The sequence below is a fragment of the Enhydra lutris genome, unplaced genomic scaffold (genome assembly GCF_002288905.1).
Source record: "Enhydra lutris kenyoni isolate GAN:26980312 unplaced genomic scaffold, ASM228890v2 scaffoldscaffold13, whole genome shotgun sequence".
Lineage (NCBI taxonomy): Eukaryota > Metazoa > Chordata > Mammalia > Carnivora > Mustelidae > Enhydra > Enhydra lutris.
Window position 1 is genome coordinate 41217587 of NW_019154097.1, and position 21055 is coordinate 41238641.

A 21055-nucleotide genomic window follows, 5' to 3' on the forward strand; every position below is an offset into this window, starting at 1 on the left:
GATGGAGGAGGAATAGGAGACCTAAATTTCATCTGGTCCCAAGAATTCAGCTAGAGAGTTATCAAGCCATTCTGAACACCTACGAACTCAACAGGAGATTTAAGAAAAGAATAGCAACAACTCTATGAACAGAAAAATGACCACTTTCTGGAAGTCATAATCTGTCCCTTCATTGTATTTAACTTTTGTGTGTGTGTGTGTGTGTGTATTATATATATATAAGTTTTTCTTTCTTTAAAATTTTAGGATGCAGATTCTTCTAACAGACCAAAATATACCCTAAATCTAGTGTATGGTTTTGTTCTGTTAATCTGACTGATCATATTCTCCCCCCTTTTTTTAAATCTTTCTTCTTTCTTTTTTCAATCAACTTCTTACCAATTCCTTTTTTAAAATCTTTTCTAATTTTCATTTTTACAGTCCTATTCCATCCCTTCATTGTATTTACCCTTATTTTTCTATATATCTAAGTTTTCCTTTATTTAAAATTTTGGGAGGCAGTTTCTTCTAACAGACCAAAATAATTCAAAAGCTAATGGGTGGCTCTGTCCTATTGACCAGCCAGATCATATTCTTTTTTTTTTTTTTTTTTTTAACCCCCTGGTTCCAGATCTCTTCTGATTTGCTTAGTGTATATTTTTCTAGGTCACTGTTACCCTTGTAGCATTTTGTTCTCTTGTTCATCTGTTATTCTCTGGACAAAATGACAAAAAGGAAAAACTCACCTCAGGGGGAAAAAAAACAGTATCGACTGCCAAGGAACTAATCAACATGGACATTAATAAGATGTCGGAACTAGAGTTCAGAATAACAATTATAAAGATACTAGTTCGGCTTGAAAAAAGCATAGAAGATACTAGAGAATCCCTTCCTGGATAAATAAAACTAACCAAGTCGAAATAAAAAAGGCTATTAATGAGGTGCAATAAAAAATGGAGGCTCCAACTGCTAGGATAAATGAGGCAGAAAAGAGAATTATGATCTAGAAGACCAAATGATGGAGAATAAAGAAGCTGAGAAAAAGAGAGATAAACAACTATTGGATCACAAGGAGAGAATAGAGAGATAAGTGAGATTAGAGAGATAAGTGATACCATAAAGTGAAACAATATTAGAATTGGGAAGAAGAGAGGGGGCAGAAGATATATTAGAGCAAATTATAGCAAAGAACCTCCCTAATTTGGGGAAGGAAACAGCCATCAAAATCCAAGAGGCACAGAGAATCCCTTCAAAATGAATAAAAATAGGTCAATACCCCAACATATATTAGTGCAACTTACAAATCTCAGAGACAGAGAAAATCCTGAAAGCAGTTTGGGACAAGGGGTTTGAAACCTACAAGAGGAGAAACATTAGATTGGCAGCAGACCTATCCATAAAGACCTGGCAGGCCAGAAAGGACTGGCATGATATATTCAGGGTAGTAAATGAGAAGAACATGTAGCTAAAACTACTATATCCAGCCAGGCGGTCATTGAAAATAGAAGGAGAGATAAAAAGCTTCCAGGACAAACAGAAACTAAAAGAGTTTGTGATCACCAAACCAGCCCCACAAGAAATATTGAAAGTGGTCCTCTATGCAAAGAGAAAGCCCAAAAGTAACATAGACCAGGAAGGAACAGAGACAGTATATCTTAACAGTCACCTTACAGGCAATACAGGGTACTAAATTCATATCTTTCAATAGTTACTTTGAATGTAAATGGGCTAAATTCCCCAAGACACAGGATATCAGATTGGATAAAAGAGCAAGACCCACCATTACACTGTCTGCAAAAGGCTCATTTTAGATCCAAAGACACCTCCAGATTCAAAATGAGGGGGTAGAAAACCATTTGTCATAGTAATGGACATAAAAAGAAAGCTGGGGTGGCAATCAAATTAGATTTTAAACCAAACACTGTAATAAGAGACGAGGAAGGACACTATATCATACTTAAAGGTTCTATCCAACAAGAAGATCTAACAGTTGTAAATATTTATGCACCTAACATGGGAGCAGCCAATTATATAAGCCAATTAACACAAAGAAACACATCAATAATAATACAATAATAGTAGGCACTTTAACACCCCCCCTCACTGAAATGGACAGATCATCTAAGCAAAAGATTAACAAGGAAATAAGGGCTTTGAATGACACACTGGACCACATGGACTTCACAGATACATTCAGAATATTCCATCCCAAAGCAACAGAAAACACATTCTTCTCTAGTGCACATGGAACATTCTCCAGAATAGATCACATCCTGGGTCACAAATCAGCTCTCAACTGGTACCACAAAATGGGGATCATTCCCTGCATATTTTCAGACCACAGTGCTTCAAAACTAGAATTCAATCACAAAAGGAAAGTTGGAAAGAACTCAAATACGTGGAGGTTAAAAAGCATCCTACTAAAGAATGAATGGCTCAACCAGGAAATTAAAGAATTTTAAAAATTCATGGAAACAAAAGAAAAGGAAAGCACAACTGTTCAAAGTCTTTGGGATGCAGCAAAGGCGGTCCTGAGAGGAAAGGATATAGCAATACAAGCCTTTCTCAAGAAACAAGAAAGGTCTCAAGTACACAACCTAACCCTACACCTAAAGGAGCTGGAGAAAGCATAGCAAAGAGAGCTGAAACCCAGCAGGGGAAGAGAAATAATAAAGATCAGAGTAGAAATCAATGAAATAGGAACCAAAAGAACAGTAGAACAGATTAACAAAACTAGGAGCTGGTTCTTTGAAAGGATTAATAAGATTGATAAACCGCTGGCCAGACTTATCAAAAAGAAAAGAGAAAGGACCCAATTTAATAAAATCATGAATGAAAGAGGAGAGATCACAACCAACACCAAGAAATGCAAACAATTATGAGAACATATTATGAGCAAGTATACACCAGCAAATTTGACAATCTGGAAGAATTGTATGCATTCCTAGAGACATATAAATGACCAAAACTGAACCAGGAAGAAAAGACCCATAACCAGTAAGGAGACTGAAACAGTCATCAAAAATCTCCCAAGAGACAAGAGCCCAGGGCCAGATGGCTTCCCAGGGAATTATACCAAACATTTAAAGAAGAATTATACCTATTCCTGAGAAGGAACACTTCCAAACTCATTTTGAGGCCAGTATTATCTTGATCCCAAAACCGGACAAAGACTCCATCAAAAAGGAGAATTACAGACCAATACCCCTGATAAACATGGATGCAAAAATTGTCACCAAAATACTAGCTAATAGGATCCAACAGCATATTAATAAAATTATTCACTACAACCAAGTGGAATTTATTCCTGAGCTGCAAGGTTGGTTCAGCATCTGCAAATCAATCAGTGTCATACACTACATTAATAAAAAAAAGAACAAGAACCATATGATACTCTCAATAGATGCTGAATAGGCATTTGACAGAGTACACCATCCTTTCTTGATCAAAACTCTTCACAGTGTAGGGATAGAGGGTACATAAACCTCAATATCATCAAAGTCATCTATGAAAAAGCCACAGCGAATATCATTCTCAGTAGGAAAAAACTGAGAGCTTTCCCCTAAGGTCAGGAAGACCAAAGGAATGTCCACTATCACCACTGCTATTCAATATTGTGCTAGAAGACCTAGCCTCAGCAATCAGATGACAAAAATAAATTAAAGGCATCTGAATTGGCAAATAAGAAGTCAAACTCTCACTCTTTGCAGATGATATGATACTTTAAGTGGAAAACCCAAAAGACTCCACCTCAAAACTGCTAGAACTCATACAGGAATTCAGTAAAGTGTCAGGATATAAAATCAATGCACAGAAATCAGTTGCATTTCTATACACCAACAATGCTACAGGAGAGAGAGAAACTAAGGAGTCAATCCCATTTACAGTTGCACCCAAAACCATAAGATACCTAAGAATAAATCTAACAAAAGAGACAAAGGATCTGTACTCAGAAAACTATAGAATACTCATGAAAGAAATTGAGGAAGGCACAAAGAAATGGAAAAACGTTCCATGCTCATGGTTTGGAAGAACAAATATTGTTAAAATGTCTATACTGCTGATAGCAACCTACATATTAATGCAATCCCTATCAAAATACTTTTGATTTGTTCACATAAATGAAACAAACAATCCTAAAATTTGTATGGAACCAGAAAAGACCCCAAATAGCCAGAAGAAGATTGAAAAAGAAAAGGAAAGCTGCCAACATCACAATTCCGGACTTCAAGCTATATTACAAAGCTGTAATCGTCAAGATAGTATGGTATAGACACAAAAATAGATGCATAGATCAATGGAACAGAATAAAGAGCCCAGAAATGGACCCTCAACTCTGTGGTCAACTAATCTTCAACAAAGCAGGAAAGAATGTTCAATGGAATAAAGGTTTCTTTACCAAATGATGTTGGGAATATTGGACAGCCACATGCAGAAGACTGAAACTGGACCATTTCTTATACCACACACAAAAATAGACTCAAAATGGATGAAAGTCTTCAATGTGAGACCGGAATCCATCAGAATTCTTGAGGAGAACACAAGCAGCAACCTCTTCAACCTATCACAGCAAATTCTTCCTAGAAACATTGCCAAAGGCAAGGGAATCAAGGGGAAAATGAAATATTGGTACTTCATCAAGATAAAAAGCTTTTGCACAGCAAAGAGAACAGTTGACAGAACCAAAAGACAGCCAACAGAATGGGAGAAGATATTTGCAAATGACATATCAGATAAAGGGCTAGTATCCAAAATCTATAAAGAACTTACCAAATTCAAATAATCAAATAATCTAAGAAATGGGCAGAAGATACTAACAGACATTTCTGCAGAGAAGACATCCAAATGGCCAACAGACACATGAAAAAGTGCTCCACATCACTTGGCATCAGGGAAATACAAATCAAAACTCAGTGAGATACCACCTCACAGCAGTCAGAATGGCTGAAATTAACAAGTCAGAAAATGACAGATGTTGGCAAGGATGCGGAGAAAGGGGAACCCTCCTACACTGTTGGTTTGGAATGCAAGCTGGTGCAGTCACTCTGGACAACAGTAGGGAGGTTCCTCAAAATGTTGAAAATAGAACCACTCTGTGACCCAGCAATTGCACTATTGGGTATTTACCCCCAAAAATACAAATTAGTGACCCTAAGGGGCACACGCACCCCAGTGTTTATAGCAGCAATGTCCACACTAGCCAAACTATGGAAAGAGCCTAGATGTCCATTGGCAGATGAATGGATAAAGATGATGTGGTATATATACACCATGGGATATTATGCAGCCATCAAAAAATGAAATCTTGCTTTGCAATGAAGTAGATGGAACTAGAGGGTATTATGCTAAGTGAAATAAGTCAATCAGAGAAAGACAATTATCATATGATTTTGCTTGATATGTGGAATTTGAGAAACAAGGCAGAGGATCATGGGGAAAGAAAGGGAAAAAAAATGAAATGGGACGAAACCAGGGAGGAGACAAACCATAAGAGACTCTTAATCTCAGGAAACAAACTGAGGGTTGCTGGAGTGGAGGGGGGTGGAAGGGTTGGGGAGGCTGGGTGATGGACATTGGGGAGGGAATGTGCTGCAGTGAGCCTTGTGAATTGTGTAAGACTGATGAATCACAGACCTGTACCCCTGAAACAAATAATACATTATATGTTAATTTTTAAAAATAAAGAAGAAATACTTACTTTTAAAAAAAGGAGAGAGCAATACAAAACATTAAACCATAAATGGAGAAGAAGAGAAAAAGAACCAGAAGCCTGCCTTGGTGAATCTGCTCCAGCCTTCGGATATGTAACTTGAAATAAAACTGTACAGCCATCTGTTGTTCTTATCATATATACATCCATGGCCTTTTAACTTGTCTTATTGGGAGGCTAGGAGACTTGTAAATACATTATATTCATAGCCTTTCTCCCTCCACTGCAAAGCCCCCAAGTTGGGAAAGGACAGTGAAAGTTTGAAAATTGTAATGTTTACTGTTTAAGAGACTAGTTAAAACAGATCTAGAGTTATCCTTGTAATGTCACACCTTCACTTACTTTGGTTTCAGTATTGTCTCTTGAGTTGAAGAGAAACAGGCAGTGTTAGGCCAACACTGTGTGCTGAAGTAGCCCAGAATGTCTTGCATTTGAGCATCATCGGCCATTTCCATATAGTAGTGGGGAAAATTATTAACTCCTGGAGCCCAGCAGACAACTTCCCTTTCTAGCCTAGTGATAATACATGTTGCCACTAGGCTGTTGCTATCAGTAATTGGCTTGTAAATAGGAAATGAAGACTCAGCACTGAACTTGGTTTCTAAAATCATTCCAGATAAGGATTGGTGAGGGAGGCATACCTCCTCACAGACTCTGTGAAGTCGTGTTGCCTGAAGCGAGCCTGGACTGAGTGGGCTGGGCCCTGTAGGAGAAGCTGCATCTCATTCCAGGGTTGAAGGCTCTGTCTTCTCAGATCCTTGTCCAATAACAGTCAGCCATTAGTGGTTGATATTAGTATTACTTGAGAATTTCATACTACTTCCAAGGCATATTCTTATTAGCGTTATGTTCAGTTTTAATCCTCCCATTCATTCATTTTATTTATTCAGCAAATGTTTACTCAATTTCTATCGTGGGTGAGAAGTTGGAATGAGTCCTCAAGAGTCAGAGAGAAAAAAGGTCTTTTTAAGGAACTTCTGATCTCCCTTGAAGACTGATCAATTTTTACAGACAAGGGGGCCCTGGGCCCGGAGCCTGGGCTAGGCGTGATGCCCCCAAAACCTGGATGGGGTCATGAACAAGCCATCAGTCACTTGTAGGGTGTGGCAGTTGGAGCCAGAGAATAACCCAAGAGGCAAGTCTTGAAGGAATGTCAAATCCAAAGACTGTTTTGCATAATAAGTTTGAAGGAATCAAGAAAGGAAATTTGAGTCTAAAATTAAAGGGATACCTCTGCTTCGCAGCATACACAAAAATCATATCCAGGCCAATTATAAACCTAAACGTTAAAGGCAAAATAATAAAGTTTTTAGGAGACCACAAAGGAGAATATCTTCGTGAACTTAAGAGGGAAGGATTTCTTAGATCATAAAAAACACTAATTATTAATTTTAAAATGGATAATTTGGCTCCATTAAAATTGATAATATTTACTTATTAGAAAGCATCATAAAGAGTATAAAAGTATACCTTAAGTGGGATAAAATAATTTGAAACAAAGGATTCATTTGTAGACTATAGAGGATTCCTACAAATCGGTCGGGAAAAAAATTGCTCAAAAGCCTTACTAGGAACTTTAAGCCCCTTACTGTGGTTAGTTTAAGGCATCCCACACACAAATACTTAGAAAAAGGCTGTAAAAGACTTTTATTTAACTTATAATAAATGAGAAAATTGAAACATCACAGAACCCTCAGGTTTGGTATAGCTAAAGTGGCTCACAGAACTCAGCGAAGTGCTGTACTTACAGTTTTATAAAGGACACAAATCAGGATCAGCCAAATGAGGAGACAGGGCTACAAGGGTCTCAGACACAGAGCTGTGCCCATTCCCCACAAATCGGGGTACTTCTCCCCCTCAGCAGCACATCTGTGCATTCACTGAACTGCAGCATCCATAGTTTTTATTGGGATCTAATTACATAGACGTGATTGATTGAATCATTGACCATGTAGTTGAAGTCAATCCCGGTCATCCGCTCCCCTGAGGCTGGGCTGGCTCAGAGTCCCAAGTCTCTAATCACAGGCGTGATTTTTGTGTGACCAGCTTCCATCCTGAGTTATCTCATCTCGTAGCTTAAACTCAGGTATGATCCAAGCAGCTCCTGAATAATGAAGACATTCCCTTTACCCGGGAAATCCAAGAATTTAGAGTCTCCCTACCAGGAACTAGAGACAGGCCAGTCACGTTCTTTATTCTATAGTTGTAGCAGACTGAGTTCATTGGAAAATCTGTGATCAGAGCCAACAAGCTACCCCTGATATTTCCACAGGAATAGTCACTTTTCATCCTGACCAACTTCAAGGTCTTTTAAAATATCTTTTGCTTCCTTTGACAGACTGAGGAAGTGGAGTAGCAGAGCCGGAACCTCTTCCATACATGAGGTGAGAGTTGGGGGACATTCTTTGGCCTTTGGGTTTCCCTGCTTAAGCTCTCTTAGGAGGCAGTATGGCTGGAGTGGAGAACACAGCTCTGGAGTCCTTTGGCCTGAGTTGGAATCTGGGCTCTGTGGCATTGAGCAAATGCCTTCTCTGTGTCTTAGCTTCCTCATCTGCAAAACAAGGACAAGATTAGTAAGAGAGTAGTAGTAAGAATTGAGCATAATAATGTCTACAAAAAGCTTGGCACCTAGTAAGCATTCAAACAGTGTTAGTTTTTATTTTTAATATGAGGAGGAGTATAAGATACTAAGATATGTTAGCTGAAAGAAATCTGGAGACCATTAATCCCAGTAACCTGTTTGCAGATAAGGAAACTGAGCAGGTTATTTGTCAGAGTGACATCACGGGAAGGTGAAAGCTTCTTCCACCACCCTGTGCTGCTTCTGTGCATGCTGGATGTGGAAGTGTTTTTACAAAAGTATTTTTGGAAATTGGTCAAGTCTGTGCTTGCTGGTTTTAATGTACGATGAGATCTTATGTTGGTAACCTACATTGTCTCTTGTAGGTGGGGGCTACAGTTGGGCTAGGCCAGCCATGCCTATCAGTCCCCTTTATATCTGAGTATCATCAGGTACATGTCCAGGGACACCAGCCAATTAGTGGAAAAGCTGGTTTCTGAACCCAGACCTCCTAACGTAGCTTCTCAGAGCTCATGCCCCTTTCCCGCAATTCCTTAAGATTCTGTTTTGTTCTGAATGATGTGGTAATGCCTTAGATCATTTGGAACTTGAAAAACTTTTTTAAAAAACTGATTTTTTTCTTATAGTTTTGCTTGCTGTTTTATTTTATATAATAACAATGTATTGACTGCATACTCTATTCAAGGCATAGAATATCAAGCATTTTATATATGTAATATATAAATGCCATATACAGGGGTGCCTGGGTGGCTCAGTCGTTAAGTGTCTGCCTTCGGCTCAGGTCATAATTTCGGGGTCCTGGAATTGAGCCCCACATCGGGCTCCCTGCTCTATGGGAGGTCTGCATCTCCCTCTCCTGCTCCCCCTGCTTGTGTTCCCTCTCTTGCTATGTCTCTGTGTCAAATAAATAAATAAAATCTTTTTTAAAAATGACATATGTATTATATGACACACTATGTAATATATAATATTATATTCATATATGTACATATATGAGTGAATTCTTTCAAGGTTCAAACCACTCTGGCAAGTAGGTGGTATTATCCCTGTTGTACTGATGAGAAAATGAAGACTGAATGATTTGAGTCAGATTTTTATGACTTGCTAGGTTAATGGATAATAGAATGAAAAAGCACATGAACACTGCTATGCCATGTCAAAATCATGGAAGACTTTGAGCTAATAATATGAATAGGTTTCAAGATTTATGACTACCTTTTTGCTAAGGAGGAAATGCTAGGTGCTAGACCCACGCTCTGTAGATGTATGTAACAGCAGTAACCACACCTCTTATAGATCACTTCCGTCCATGAGATGCACACACAGGGACCCACGTATTGAATGCTTTACAAGACAGAACAAGTGTCCATGGACTCGGCCTTTGAGTTGCCTCAACAGCATCACTGCACCCCCATATGCTTGTTGCGGCCGGTAGGGGCCACCTGCAGTGAGAGAAGGACTCGGAAGAAGCAAGGAAGGCAACAGAGCATCTCCGGGAGGATAGTGCTTCAGAGGCAGCTGCTCTCGGAACCATCTGTCCTCCTCCCTGTCTACCTGGCTTATGCCAGGACCACAGCTGGGAAGGAGGCAGCATGGTGCAGGGGAGAACAAAGCGTGTCTCCGCACTTGTAACCGGATTCTGTTTGTCTGCCCCAGGGAAGACTTCCGCCTTTCAACAGGAGGGAGATTTCTAGGACTGGTTGTCCCCCGTTGAGATGAGCAGAGCGCGGCCTGCATCTCCCGCTCACTTGCCAGCCTCCTTCCACTGAGCGCGTGCGCTGCCTATGCACACCTGGGCCTTCCCGAGTGATCTGCTTCCCGGTGCAGCACTCTTGACCCCCATGACGTGCACAGCCGCTGCATAGGAAGCCCAGAGGGAGCGCGTGCTTTCTGTTAACACTGCTCTGGTCCTCATCTTTTCTGGACAGATTCCAAACTTTTGTTTTAAGGGGAGGGTTTTAAATGGAATTCTCTAAGCAAAATTGGGCAGTTTCATCTTGGAATAGGTTATCTGTACATGTTCTAATGTTTTGTAGAACACTTCCTGTTTAAATGTATTGATGTGGATAATATTAAATATCTTAATTATTTAAATCATTGTATTGTTTTTGAGAAGTTGAGGAATTACTGTATACATTTACAACTTAATGACTTTTGTATTTTATTTTTCAAAATAAAAGCTTTAAATGTGCGAAGCATTCTGGTGGTTTACATGTTTTCATTACTGTGACTTCAGAGAAGCAGTAAGACCTTATCAGATGGTGACTGATAAACCGGAGTTTCTTCAGTTGGCTCTATTGCAGATAATTCCTTCTCTGCATCATAGCTTTAATTAAGTTTTTTATTTTAATCCTGGTGTAGTTAACACACAGTGTTATATTAGTTTCAGGTGTACAGTATAGCGATTTGGTACTTCCCTATGATGCCCAGTGCTCATCGCAAGGGCTCTCCTTAATCTCCGTCCCAGTTCATCCATCCCCCACCTCCACCTTTCTCCCCTCCAGTAACCATCAGTTTGTTCTCTAGAGTTAAGAGTCCGTTTTTTGGTTTGTCGCTCTCTTTTTTTATCTTCATTCATTTGTTTGTTTCTTAAATTCCACACAGGAGTGGAATTACATGGTATTTGTCTTTCTCTGACTTTGCTTAGCATTATACTCTCTAGCTCCATCCATGTTGTTGCAAATGGCAGGAGATCATTTTTTATAGTCAAGTAATATTCCATTGTTAGTGTGTGTGCCACATCTTCCTTATCCATTCATCAATTGATGGATACTTGGACTATTTCCATAATTTGACTATTGTAAAGAATGCTGGTGTAAACATTTGGGTGCATGTATCCTTTTGAATTAGTGTTTTTGTATTCTTTGGGTAAATATCCAGTAGTGTAATTATTGGGCTCATACTATTTTTTAAATTATTTTTATTAACTTTTAATGTATTATTTGCCCCAGGGGTATAGGTCTGTGAATCATCGGGCTTACACATTCCACAGCACTCATCATAGCACATACCCTCCCCAATGCCATAACCCACCCCCCTCTCCATAACTCCCCATCCCCCGGCAACCCTTAGTTTGTTTTGTGAGATTAAGAGTCTTATGGTTTGTCTCCCTCCTAATCCCATCTTGTTTGATTTTTTTTTCCTTTCCCTAGCCCCCACAACCCCCGGCCCTGCCTCTCAAATTCCTCGTATCAGGGAGATCATATGATAATTGTCTTTCTCTGATTGACTTATTTCGCTCAGCATAATACCCTCTAGTTCCATCCACGTTGTTGCAAATGGCAAGATTTCATTTCTTTTGATGGCTGCATAGTATTCCATTCTGTGTGTGTGTGTGTGTGTGTGTGTGTGTGAGAGAGAGAGAGAGAGAGAGAGAGAGAGAGAGAGAGATCTTCTTTATTGGGCTCATACTACTTTTAACTTTTTTGAGGAACCTCCATACTGTTTCCCGCGGTAGCTGCACCAGTTTGCGTTCCCACCAACAGTATACGAGGGTTCCTTTTCCTCCACATCCTCCCCAACACTTGTCATTTCTTGTGTTTTTTATTTTAGCTATTCTGACAGGTGTGAGGTGAGATCTCATTGTGGTTTTGATTTGCATTCCCCTGATGATGTGTGGTGTTAAGCATCTTTTCACGTATCTGTTTGCTATCTGTATGTCTTTGGAGAAATGTCTGTTCGTGTCTCCTGCCCATTTTTAATTGAATTATTTGTTTTTTGGGTGTTGAGCTGTATCAGTTCTTTATATATTTTGGATACTAACCCTTTGTCAGATATGTCATTTCCAAATACCTGCTTCCATTCTGAGGTTGCCTTTTAGATTCATTGATTGCTTTCTTTGCTGTGCAGAAGTTTTTTATTTTGATGAAGTCCCAATAGTTTATTTTTGCTTTTATTTCCCTTGCTTCACGAGACATATCTTGAAAAATGTTATAGCTGATGTCAGAGAAATTACTGCCTGTGTTCTCTTCTAGGGTTTTTATGGTTTCGGGTCTCACGTTTAGGTCTTTAATGCATTTTGAGTTTATTTTTGTGATTGTGTAAGAAAGTGACTCAGTTTCATTCTTTTGCATGTGGCTGTCAACTTTTCCCAACACCACTTATTGAAGAGACTTTTTCCCATTGATGCAATTCTTTCCTCCTTTGTTGAAGATGACATGCATCTTGACATCTTAAGATTTGGCTGTAACTTATTTCATAAAGACCTGCTATCATCCATTTGTCTCAAACCTTGTTCTGTTTCATGCCTACACATTACGTTTAAGGACAGAGGAGTTTCTGTTCCCAGCTGTTTCCTGGAAGCCATTGTTCTACAATACAGAATGACCAGATAATAATAGTAATTTCTATTTATTGAGTGTCTTCTTATGTGTGTGAGGCACCAAACAAGATGTTTTATGTGTTTTCTTATGCCTGGCCTCAGAATTCTGCATCCTCTGGTCTTATCCATCAGCAAATATTATTTTCTACCTAGTCACTCAAGCCAGAAACCCAAGAGTATTTTCTTCCCCTTTTCCCCCCATGTACAAGATCTTTGATTCTACCTTTAAAATTTTTCTTGAGGGGCACCTGCGTGGCTCAGTGGGTTGAGCCTCTGCCTTCGGCTCAGGTTGTGATCTCAGCTGTCCTGGGATTGAGCCCGGCATCGGGCTCTCTGCTTAGCGGGGAGCCTGCTCCCTGCCCCCCACCCCGTCTCTCTGCCTGCTTCTCTGCCTATTTGTGATCTCTGTCTGTCGAATAAATGAATAAAATAAATAATAATAATAAATAAAATAAAATGAATAAAATCTAAAAAATATATGTGTATATGTATATATTTCTTGAAGCCATCTACTTCCCTTCAGCTCCACTGCCCCCACTGTAACGTAAGACAGTACCATCTGTCGCCCGACTGTTGCCGTAGAGAGCCTCCTGGATAATATCCCCTCCCTACTCTCCCCCCCCCAATTCTGTTTATAGTTTTATAATGCACATATAGTTATCCTTCCCCCTTACCCTCTCTCTCAGAATAGAATCCATGTTCCTGCCATGACCCAGCCACCACCCTTCTCTCTACCTCCCCCACCTCACCCCTTGTGCTCTAGGGTTCTTTGCATCTCCTGGAAACACACCAAACTTTTCCTGCCTCTGCACATATTACTCCTCTCTCTGGAACATTCTTCCCTTTGCTCTTTGCCTGAGGCCTCCTTCGCAGGTCTGGTCTCCATAAATTCCATTTCCTCAGAGAGACTTTTCCTGGCCCCTTGAACTTCAAAGTAGATGTCCTTCCTGCCTCTCTTCTTCACAGTATCACCTTACCAGACTTTGCAGTTTTTAATCTGTTGACTTTTTTTTTTTTTTAATTATCAGTCTCCCATACTGAGAGGTAAGTTCCCGGAAGATAGAGACTGTATCTTTTCTTGTCCCTTTTTGTATCTCTGACACCTAGCAAAGTGCCTGGCACATTCTAGGAACCCAGGAAAATACTTGGTAAATTATCAATTCTCCCAGAAACCTCTGGCATGTCATTTTACAGATAAGAAAACAGGCTCAGCCGGATCAAGTCCCTTAGATAAGGCTCAGGCAGTGCCATTGTGGTGAGCGGCACTTTAGTCCAAGCCTGACTTCAACATCCCTCCTTCCAGTCCACTTGCCCCAGGCCTCTCCCCTTCAGTTGGAAATGAATACTGCTGACGTATCAATCCTTTGTTCAAAGCCTTCTTTGATTCTCTGCTGCCTAACACATTGCCACTAAAGCGTCCTGCCTCCACAATGTGACCTCATCACTTCCTCGTGTACGGCACGCCTCCTGCCTTCACTCCCTGCTTCTTCCAGATGCCTAGAAACCCACTCCCCTCCACCTGGGAAATCCCAGCTTCGTGAAGGGCTCAGCTGTGTTCAGTGCCATTTCTCCTTATACAACTACTGCAACCTCCAAATAGTAACAAAGTCAGCTTCAGCTTAATGTAATCGTGATTTGTTTACTACCTGTGTTATTCTTACATCATTAGCTTTGTAGGGAGGAGGTCACATACTCCTCTAGAGCCTATCTGAATGGAAGAGGAGGATTTTTTTTTTTAAAGATTTTATTTGACAGACAGGGACCACAGGTAGGCACAGAGGCAGGCAGAGAGGAGGGGTGGGAGAAGCAGGCTCCCTGCTGAGCAGAGAGCCCTAAGACGCGGGGCTCGATCCCAGAACCCCGAGATCATGATCTGAGCCGAAGGCAGAGGCTTAACCCATTGAGCCACCCAGGCGCCCCAAAGTGGGGTTTTTTTTAAACCATAACGCAGCCTGCCTCCAGGACTGGCCCCAAAGGAGACAGGATTTGTATTTCCCACACCTGCCTACACTAGAGACTCCAGTGTTACCGGTGGGCATGCATGGGAAAAGGGCAGGGAACCACGGCACAAAATGGCTGACTGGGGGGAAAAGGAAACTACAGCATAACTGGCCTGAAGAAGCAGATGCTGTGCTATTTCCATCCGTATTGACATTCCTTCTTTCACAAAGCTTCTTTCTTTCTGGCCCAAGCACATTTCTTTGTGCCCTATGAAGAAAAGTGTTTCTGTTTCCTGTCGACCTCCTCAATCACATGTATGAAGATGCCGTCTATGAGATGTTGTGATTTGGTGAGATCAAATGGTGCTCCTGTTGACCAGTTGAAAGATGGCTGGAGTAAAATTTAAAAGGAGGTAACCAGAAGGGACCAGGTAGACATATGGTCTCTGACTATCCGAGAGCTTCCTGGAGCCGGCATAGCCATTGGCCACAGCAAGCGAACCCACAAGGCCAGAGAGAGGCTAGTGTCCTTGGAGGCCACAGGAAGAGCTTGGAGAGAGGATCAGACATAAAAATCATCGAATTTAAAAATGAGAGGAAAAAAAGAACCCTCAGTAATCACTTAATCAAGTAATCCATCTAGTAATATTTAATCAAGAACTTGTCATGGTCCAGGCCCTGCGCTAACCATTTTATATGTTTAAAATAATTTAATCCTCATAATTACTATCTGAAGTATGTACTGTGATGACCTACATTTTACAAACATTGGCTTGGGGGTAAAGCACGGAGTACAGCTAGTGACAGGATTCAAACATAGGCAGCCTGGCTGCGGAGCCAACACCCTAACCACTACCCTGCATCTCGATAATCATTTTTATACTAGAATAGACGCTTGCCATTAGCATTGAGTTGCAACTGTTTAAGTACCTCCCTCGTACTTAGTAATTTGCTGGGTATAATTGGGTGGTATGCCAGGAAGTACAGGCAGAGGACTGCCTTTAGGAATTTATGGTCTTGGTAAAAATCAAGGAAAATGCCCATAAAACAATTATTTCAGGTTCTAACAAAATTTATGTAGTATCATCTACCAAAACCTAGCTAGTCAGTGATAGGTAATGGTCTAGGCAAGATTCCATTCAGTGTTACGGCCAAATCTGTATTTCTAGAGGAACTATCGATCCTAGAGCTGTCTGGTCTCTCCTCCAGAGGTCCATATTTTCAGCATTGAGTTCCCTTTCCTGCTCGTCACTACCCACTGCCGTCTTCCGCAGAGACTCTAGGTCTTTGTGTGAAGCAGAGCGCTCCCTTCTTAGTTATTCTGAATTGAGCAAAAGAGGTAATTTTTATTCATTTTGTGTTGAAATCCTAACAAAGCTGTTCATTATTTGAGTATTGGGCTGTGTGTGTGAGAGAGAGAGAGTAGTTTTGTTACAGATAAAAATAAATGACTTTGATTCTTCCTTTGGAGCTGATTATTACCGAAGATCCAAAATTGAATCATTTTCACAATAAAACCACTATTTTTGTTCTTATATATTAGAAAAATGGCTTTAAGGCCTTACCTGAGAAAGCCTAAAATGCTCTCTACTGGTCGAACATGGAATGACTGCTGAACGTTAGAGCCAGTGAGGCAAGTCTGGCTACATGTGCTGTGTCTGTCTTGTCTGTGGCTGCTTTCTCCCTACAGCTGCAGGCTGAGCAGAGACAAACTATATGGTCTGCCAAGATGAAAATCTTCCTCTGTGTCCCTTAATAGAAAAAATACACAAACCCCTGCTCTTAGAGATTATTTTAATCCTATCCTACCTCAGGATATTTAAATATTTCATTACACCTTAATGTCTCTAGCCAACCAAAGGGGCTCTTGGCCAGCAATTCCAAGATATGTCAGGACAAACATCAGAGCCAAACCCAACAAAGTCTCTGAGCGGGTTGGGATGCCTAGGAAGACAAAGAATGTAGAATGGAGGAGAGGCCCCCAAAAAAGGCAACAGCAGGAGACAGGGTGCGTTTTCTCAGGTGCAGGGTTATGTTTCCCCTAAATTCTTTTTCTACTTGCTAGAATCATATGGAGGTCATAGGTATTTAAGCTGGGAAGTGCTTAATCCTGAAATGATAGACCAGTGAAAATGCCACATGAAGTGGGCATGAGGTGGGAGGGAGAACTGGGGACATGGCTCCATTACATTCACCCACCAGATTTGACTGGAACCAGCCTCACTTAGAGACATAAGATACGAGAAAGTAACATGCAGCAGTAGGTAGGACAATGATGGACCTTCAAACCACATTCATGAAACACCATTTTCATGGAATTCTAGATGTTATTTTTACATTTGTTGCATATGTTATTTTTGTTTTAATTATAACTAGTAAGTGAAAATATACACAACATTCATCAAAAGCCTACATGTAAAGAGCTTGGGATAAGAGTCCTTCAGGGCCCGTGTCATCTAGCACAGTGAAGATGTCCACGGTCACCAGTGTGAACCCCAAACCAAAGAGCATTCCCTTAGTGTTCACTCCTAGGACTTCTTACAGCTTGACGGGAGCTCCTTCCCACCAGCCCAGAGTGATGGCATTCTGGAATTCCCTACCTCTTTGATATTAATAACAGCAATCCCTATATACTAATATAATATATACAATATTATATATATAATATATAATATTAACCCTATATACTAATAATACCAATAAAATACAAGAGGAAAAAGTATATGGCGGTAATAATTTGAACGTGATCACCACATAAATTTCTTTTGGCATTCATCTATTGAGTTCCTGTGTGCCATGCATTGTACCGGACCTTGGAGATATAGTAAGACAACAAAACGGATGCCTCCACTCTGCTTTTTGACATCCAGGAAGATATATACTAGGAAGTCTGCTACAGCCACAGCAAAAAGGAAAAGTTTCAACACTTCCACATTTGAGCTTGCCTCCCAAAAGGGAAAGAATCATGGCCTCCGAATCAGTGTTCACTTTCCCCCTCCACATGTCAAGTGCACTGATCTTCTTGGTGAAAATTAGGCCATGCATGGAATCCAGGATACAAGGTACTCTGGGAAAAGTGGCTTTTAGATTTCAAGCTTCTACCATTCAGTGAGGCACACTTGAGAGGGACCAGAAAAGCAGTAAGAGAGCCAGTGTGAACATTGGTCACATTTTCCAAGCAGATGCTAGGAAGAGAAGTCCAGGCGAAGGAATAGAGGTGGGTAATGAATGGGGTGCACCAGAGGCTGGGGGAGCGCTGAGCTGGATTGAGAGCAAGTGGGCCATTAGCCAAGGTTTTGGGCCTTGGGAAGCTGTTGGCAAACAAGGCTGTTGGCCTTGTTCTCAAGGCTGGGAGAGCAAGGGAAAGCCAACCTTCTAACTCCGTCCTCTCAGTCCTCTTTCTCCCTTTGTGTCCAATGGATAAGAAACAAGGAGTTGAGCGAGAATTGGAGGAAATAAAAGAGGATGGAAACATTTGGTGGGAAGATGCTGAGTCTGGTTTTGAACAGATTCAGTCTGAATTGTCCTTAGGGACATCCAGTTAAGAGATGTGAAGCAGTTTTATGTAAGATAAGGGTATGAAGTTCAGGAGAAACAACTGGGTTGGAAATTTAAATTTGAGGAACTTTAACATATAGGTGGTGGTAGAAACCATGGGAGTGGACAGAATCACCTTGAGAGTGTATGTAAAACAGGAAAGAAGAAAGCCAAGTGCTAATTCCAGGATGCAACAGCTCTGAAGAGGTGAAGGGTGAATGAACCATACAAAGGAAATGGGAAAGAGATGGAGAGGAGAGACGGAAGAGGCTCATGAAATTCAAAGGAGGAAGAAGGGGTTTTAAGAGAGAAACTGGTCAACAGTGTTCAAGAGAGTTCAAGAAGGACAGATTGTTGGGCTTGGCGATTAGGAGGCCACTCTGATCTTGGGGACAGCAGTTTCAGTGAGGGTGAGAAGTCTACCTTGCGATGGGAATAAGGAAGTGGAGGAAGCAGCAGGGACTCTTGTCAGGATACTGGCTATGAAGAGACGGAAAAAGAAGGTGTGCAGCCTAGAGAAGGATGCAGCACTGAAGAAGAATTTGTATTTATTATGATGGGAGAAGCTGGCACATAAAATAGCCTGTAGCAAAAGAAACGATCTAGAGGAAGAGACTGAAAATTCAGGAGAGAAGAGGGCTACCGGATGGAGCAAGTGCAATCCTGGAAAAGTCAGAGCCTGCTTTGGAGACTTAGCCTCAAACCCGGAGAGGAGGGTTAACGTGCAAGGGAGACGGTAGGAAGTGCAGGGAGTTCTTTAGGCCTGATAGCCTCATTGCTCTATGCAGTAAAAGCCAGACTGCCATTTGCTGGAAGGAGGAGCGATTTCCTGGGGTGCAGAGAGATCTTGGAAAGAATAATCAGATTGGAAATAGAAGAGGAAGCTGACTTAGATATTGATGGGTTTTATTGTGGTAAGCCTTTTGCAACTCATACAAATATTCAATCACTGTTTGTACACCAGAAACCAGTATAATGTTATATGTCAATTATATCTCAATTTTTTAAAAAAGCGAGAGTGACTAGAAGAAACCATGGACAGATGGCCCAGTGGCACTGTTAATCATGCATTTATAGTGGTACCAGTTCACATGGTGATGGCACTCACCCAGAAGCAGAGCATGGAAGGCTGATGGGTTAATCTGGTGGAATTTGTCAGGTGCTGGAAAGGGAACACACAAAGGCATTCCTCAGGGAGATGCTGAAATAGATACACAGGATCTGGGTAGGATAGGGGAGAAGATAAAATGTCCGGATCCGAGCTCAGAAGGGAGCCTGCTTGAGATTCTCTCTCCTTCGCGCCCTGCCCCTCCCCCCGTTCTCTCTCTCTCTAAAATAAATAGATCTTGAAAAAAAATAAAGTCTAAAAACAGCTAAAATTAAACTGCATTGCTTAGAGATGTAGACGAGTGGCTAAGCTTGGAAAACAAGGAAGGGATTGTCAGAAAAGTGAGGATGCTGGTGACCTCTGGGAGAATGGAGGTTATCTTCATCAGGGAGGACCCCTGGAGCATGTGGGGGCTGGCAATGTTCTGGCTCTCGATTGAGTTTCTGCTTTATAGTCACTCTTCACACTATACACATATGGTTTTGCATTTTTGTGTCGTGATTCCCAAAGAAAGAGAAACCCGCATGGAGTAATACCGTATTTAGGAGAGGGGCAGTGAGATCAGGGTCGAGTCCAGACACGACCGTGCTTGCAGCTCGGTGCTCCATGAGCCGGGAGCTGGGACACAGTGTCGTTTCTGTTGTCCATGACTGCTGACGTGTGCGGAGTCGAAATGAAAACTAAGACGGCAACACGGAGAAGACGGTGGGCGCTTCTGTTTGTTTTCATTTCCTTTTATTTACTCCATGAGGCGGGACCGGGCGCGCACATTCCGTGGCAATCAGTCCTCCGAGATCGCGTTCGGTGCGTCTCTCCGAGAGACACGGGGAAGAGCAGCGGTCGCTCGAGTCGGGCTTGCTGCTTGGTTTGCCCTCGGAGAAGTGACCCCGGGGGTCCTGCAGGCGCCCCCGCCTCTGCACGGGCCTCTGCTCCTCAACCCGTCCCTCCCGACGTCTCGTGGGGCCTCTCCCCGCGGCGCTCCTGTGACCGGGCCTGGAAGCCGCCGCACGGCCAGGTGGAAACGCCGCTGCCCGCCAACCGCCCTGCGGTGCGGGAAGGCGGCTCCGGACCTTCCCGCTCATTGTGCAGGCCCTCCCCCGGGCCGCGGCCCCTGGAGCCCCCCCGCGCACGCGGGAAGGACCGGGAAACCCCGTTCCCACGGGAAGCCCCGCAGCGCGGCGGAGCAAGAGCTGCAGCACAGTGCGAGCGCCTGGCAAGGGTGGTGGCCGCGGGCCTCCCTGCGTCCTGGTCCCCGGGGCCGCCATCTCACCGCTCCGCGCAGCCCTGCTTCCGGAGCCGGAGCCACCCCCCTGCCAGCCGTCGGTCCCGCGGCCTTCTCGGGCGGATTCCCGGGACGGAACTCGGTTTCTCCGCGTCCGCGCTCTCCCTTCCCTGGTTCCTGCCCGACTCACGCGGGACGTGCGGGGAGCCCAGGCTCGCCCCCGTGACCCCGTGCCCGAGCCGCGCTCCTCCCGCACCTCAGCGGCCGCCGCCCCCTCCCGCCTCACCTCCCCGTCCTCCGCGCTTCTCCCGCACCTCAGCTGCCTCCGCACCCGCCCACCTTACCCTCCGCGTCCTCCGCCTCCTCCCGCACCTCACACCTCATTGGCCTCCGCCCCTTGCAGCCGCACCCTCCGCGCCCTCTGCGCTCCTCCCGCACCTCCACCGCGGCGGCCTGCTCTGCCCGCCCCGGACTTCCCCAGCTCTCCGCGCCTCAGGGGGCCCAGGGCCAACAGCGCCGCCCACAGATCAACCACTGGGCCGCCGGCCCTGCCTGCTCTCCAGCGAGGAGGCGCCGACCCCGACGCGGGCACCACCCTCGGAGCCAACGAGGAGAGCCCGCGTAGACGCGGCGGCCGCGCGCGCACCCGCCCTGCGC

General features: G+C 42.9%; 1 protein-coding gene across 1 annotated transcript in view; it reads left to right on the forward strand.

Annotated features, from left to right (window-relative positions):
* Positions 1 to 10459, forward strand: part of LOC111145570 (tyrosylprotein sulfotransferase 1) — a 131794-nt gene extending 121335 nt beyond the window's left edge. Inside the window, exons 5-6 of the mRNA XM_022500512.1 lie at positions 8028 to 8073; positions 9567 to 10459. Of these exons, the coding sequence (XP_022356220.1) occupies positions 8028 to 8045 (18 nt within the window). The 3' untranslated portion in view covers positions 8046 to 8073; positions 9567 to 10459. The remainder of the gene's footprint in view (positions 1 to 8027; positions 8074 to 9566) is intronic.
* Positions 10460 to 21055: the final 10596 nt, after the last annotated feature.